Source organism: Hippoglossus hippoglossus, chromosome 18, assembly GCF_009819705.1.
Source record: "Hippoglossus hippoglossus isolate fHipHip1 chromosome 18, fHipHip1.pri, whole genome shotgun sequence".
NCBI lineage: Eukaryota > Metazoa > Chordata > Actinopteri > Pleuronectiformes > Pleuronectidae > Hippoglossus > Hippoglossus hippoglossus.
The window spans coordinates 5,321,513-5,325,733 of record NC_047168.1 but is presented as its reverse complement, the minus strand read 5'-3'; the positions used below and the strand labels follow the sequence as shown (position 1 = coordinate 5,325,733).

At 43.7% G+C, this 4,221-nt stretch overlaps 1 protein-coding gene across 1 annotated transcript; it reads left to right on the top strand.

The window, feature by feature from the left end:
• The first annotated feature begins 1,423 nt into the window (after window positions 1–1,423).
• On the top strand, window positions 1,424–3,122 carry LOC117779345 (endonuclease domain-containing 1 protein-like). The gene is made up of 2 exons (XM_034615445.1): window positions 1,424–1,931; window positions 2,450–3,122. The coding sequence occupies exons 1-2, from the start codon at window positions 1,638–1,640 to the stop codon at window positions 3,089–3,091; spliced, it is 936 nt and encodes a 311-aa protein (XP_034471336.1). The 5' UTR covers window positions 1,424–1,637; the 3' UTR covers window positions 3,092–3,122.
• The last annotated feature ends 1,099 nt before the right edge of the window (window positions 3,123–4,221 follow it).

The window sequence follows — 4,221 nt, the reverse complement described above, 5'->3', positions numbered from 1 at the left end:
CATGGCCGTCCGTGTGACACCACGTGACTGGACACTGACAAGCGGCTAACCCAATGCTGGAGCGGGGCGAGCGCACACCGACCGAGCAGCCCGGACACCGATCGCGTCTACTTTGCACTTTGCAGCGGCATTTTCCGTCTTAGATGGAGGTCGGTGGACACCCAGGGAGCTGCGGGAGCGAGCCAACTCCAGCATGGGGCTGTGGAGGAGGCAGACATCGGCCAAAACAGCTTGTTCTGTACACACACACACACAGCAACTTTACCGACTGCAAAGTTGTTTACTGAAAGTATACAGGGAGTAGCTTAAAGCGCGGGGTGCTTGGTGTATTTTCGAGCGATTGTCTCGAATAACTTCGGAGGAGAAGTGATTGATGAGCAGGGCATGTCATGCGTTTGTGGGAGGCTGTAGCGGGGTTTGATCGGCAGCGGGCGCTGTTGAACTACAGTGGAACTGTATGCACAGATGATTGTTGTCCCAATCGGGGACATAACTGCATGCATGAAGGCGAGATTATAATAGTTTAGAACATCCTGGATTATAAACAACACAACCAGAGCAACGTTAGTACAGGCAGTCATATTTTATCAAGTTGCAGAGTCACAAGTGAAATCAAATGTGTCATTACTTGCAACCTTAAAGCTTTCGATTCTATTTGGGAATCTTTCATCCACTTCATGGAAGATGAAGATATGGCTCTAGTACTATTATATGTCTGCTTATATATTTCCGATTTTGTTTCTTAATGTTGAAAACCAATAAACAAATTGCAAAAAAAAAGATTAAAGCATTAAAGCCTTTGGATTCAACATAACTGCTCCCTTCTGCAATTTCCACTGCTTTCGTTGAATAACATGTAACATGTCCGTCATCCAGGGAGTGATCACAAATGAGGAAATGAAAGAAGCTTTTTAATTCGTGTAGATATTTAAACTTGAGTTAGTTTGATAGGATGTTAATTCAGAATATTGGTCAATTATGATGCTTAAAAAGATCTAGAGGCACATTTGAACCTGCAGGTGATCAAACCAGTCAAGGGGACCAACTGGGCACCACACTGTTCCGAGACAAAGCTAATGACGTGGAATTAAAAATCGGTTTAATTTATAATTGCACTGGTGTTCAGGATCATCCAACTGAAATGAGAACCTTAAGCTGCAATGTCTTCATGGGATCCTGTGTCAAAATGCAGTCTGTCATTTTATTTTATATCGTTCGATACTGTGTTTAAAATGTCCTTTCTTATATAATTGACACAGCCCTTATAATGTGCAGTGTCAGTGGCCAATTCAGCCCTGGATGTGCTTCTAATATATGTTTCAAAAATGGTCTTGAATGAGTCAATTACAGTGGAGACAGTGACTTTATGTGATAAGTGAGAACGTGGACACAGCTTGTGCAGAGATGCATGGCCACACCGACATTGTAGAACCAGATAAGTCAATGATCCAGCCAATGGTTTCGCTGTGAGCTGCTGCTGCTGCTTTGCATCCTCAGTCTCTGTCCAACAGCCCTCACACCGAATATGAAGGCATCACCAATACAAGACTATACCTGAAACGGAAAATGCAGAATTGTCAAACCCAGACATGCAGGTGGAAATAACTTGTTTTTCCATCAACTCCCATTGAGTGAGGATGCGTCTGTTCCCCACCTGGGCCCTGTCCTTCTCCCTGCTGACGGCCTACCACCCGGTGAGTGCCACCGTGTCAGACAGCTTCAGAGACTGCAGCCATTTTTTCTACATGGAGACTCCACCTGCAGGGGTCAGAGGGCACAGCCTGAGGAGGATCTGCCAGGTGTATGCAGACAAAGCTCGCTATGCCACATTGTACGACAGCAGCCGCCGTCTACCCCTCTACTCGGCCTACATCTTTCAGAAGTCTGACGGGAAGAGGAGGATGGACACACCCTGGATGTTTGAGCCTCAGGTACAGAGAGTGAATTAATCCATAGCATTTCATTTGTATAGCCCATATTCACAAATCACAATTTGTCTCGTAGGGCTTAACAAGGTGCAACATCCTCGGCCCTCAACCTTCAGAAACTACCCCAAAAAAAACTTTTAGCAAGAAAATAAATTCAGAAACCTCAGAGAGAGTCACAAGTGAGAGATCCCTCTTCCAGGACGGACAGAAGTGCAATAGATGCAACAGAGCACATCAACAAAAAAATAACAATATTCAAAACATTGATGAGAACAGACATAAATGAGACGTGCATCAAAGTGTATAAACAAAATAAGTTTATAGTCCCTTAAGTCCTGTTAGGCCCTTAAATATTCCCCCAAACACTTTAATTATACAGGGATGGAAATAAGCTACTGAGATCATAACTAATGCCAAAATGCAGGTGAATATTTCACCTGTGGTACTGCCTAATAGAGTTGTTCTGGGCTACAGCCATTTCCAAAATAAACAATGCCTCATTTTGTATTACTTCCCTACAGTTGCTCTCTGGTGATGAAAGTGCACAAATGAGAGCCCTTCCCCTCACTGACGACTCCCCCCCTCTGATTGAGGGCAGCCAGGCCGTGCTGGAGGACTACACAGACGCCGTTGGGTACAGACGTGGCCCGCTGAATCCTGACTTGCACCAAGCAGAGCCAGATGACAAATCCTCCACCTACACCCTGACCAATGTAGTGCCATTAATCACAGACTTCCTGGATACCTCCTGGAATCCATACTTGGACACCGTCCGCCGGCGCCTCAATAACTTCTGCCAAGGCAAATCTTTCATGGTGGCAGGGGTGACTGTTTCAGGGGCGACTATCCAGCGAGATAACAGGGACCGCCTAGCGATCCCAAAACACTTGTGGCTGGCGTACTGCTGCCCCTGGTTCGACCGCAACTCCCCATATGAGGTGAGGTTTATGTTCCCCAGTTACGGGGGCTATGCACTGAATGGACAGACTGGCCACAGTGTGGTGGAGGTGCCTCTGAAGTCTCTGGAGGACTTCCTGAGGAGCCAGACAGACATCTTTAGGGACATGACTATTTTCTATAAAGGCTGTGTGTCGGAAAATCCCTTCAAGCGAACAGAGACATGGCCTGAGGAAACAGACCTAACTAAGATAAACTTCAATTGAGACCTTGTTGCATAGTTCTGGCGTTGTGTGTTTTGAAACCTAGCTACTAATTCCACAAACATCTGTCTGCCTGTATGTGGATTTCGTAACTCAACAACCATTCAACCATCTCATCAGCTTCACACTTGGCATGTGTATTGTATTGTATTAAGTTGCCAGAGAAAGTGCTGTGCCGACTTTAGCGCGACTTGTACACGCAATGCGTTAACTATTAATAAAATATGAATACGGCTGAACTGCCGCAGTGGTCTGCAACTGTGTCACACCGTCGTCAGATCATTTTGATAATCTGATTATTTTAGTTTCACCTATAACCATTGCCTATAAATTCTTCATTGCAGATAATCCAGGTAGGATGAACACAACGTTTTCTAACTTCAATCTGCATATACAAATATACAAAGCTCTGCACAACATCCAGCACACAAAGAATAAACAAGTGAATTGTAGATCTGTGTGAGGAGGACTCACTAATGACAAGGGAAAATTCTGAAGTGGCTCTGGAGCATTTGCACAGGACAAGAAAACAGCCCATTCCAAACAGGCAGGTTTGGAATCAACACTGTACTAGTAGCTCTAAATTTCAACAGATTATCCATCAGTATCAGTGAGGATGAGTGGGCCATAGAAGAGTTTGCCAACACATCCCTCCATTATGTTCACTGCTGGGATCTTAGCTAATGAACTGTAGTGGCATGAAAACCACAAGTCCATCTGTCATTCTATGGTTTTTCTTTTTTTATTCTTTTGCATGTCATGATTTGTATAAGAAACGTTTTCACTATACCATCACAAAATAGGGAAACGGGTTAGAGTGCTTGATTCTGAACGGATTATGCACTTTTTAGTTTGGCTTTTTTGAAGCTAATTGTACTAACATGATTCTTGCTGGTCTGGGTTTGTACCTTCATGGATAAATAATATGTAATGTAATGGATTATGAACGTAAAGTTAAATCCCTATTTAATTTAGTTTCTATTGCAAGTTGCCACCGATGTATTTGCACCAACCCTGGATACTCACTTTTTGTCCTGTTAATAGTCTCTAAGAATGTTCTGACTTTTTATACAAACACGTCTTGCTAAACTCAAACAGAAAATGCCACTGTATAATTCTTTAAATTCCTCTAA

Bases quoted from the DNA above. Each gene is read 5' to 3' on its own strand.
- LOC117779345 (XM_034615445.1), top strand. From the start codon at position 1,638: ATGCGTCTGTTCCCCACCTGGGCCCTGTCCTTCTCCCTGCTGACGGCC. The intron at 1,932-2,449 runs GTACAGAGAGTG...ACTTCCCTACAG, and splicing joins CCTGGATGTTTGAGCCTCAG to TTGCTCTCTGGTGATGAAAG.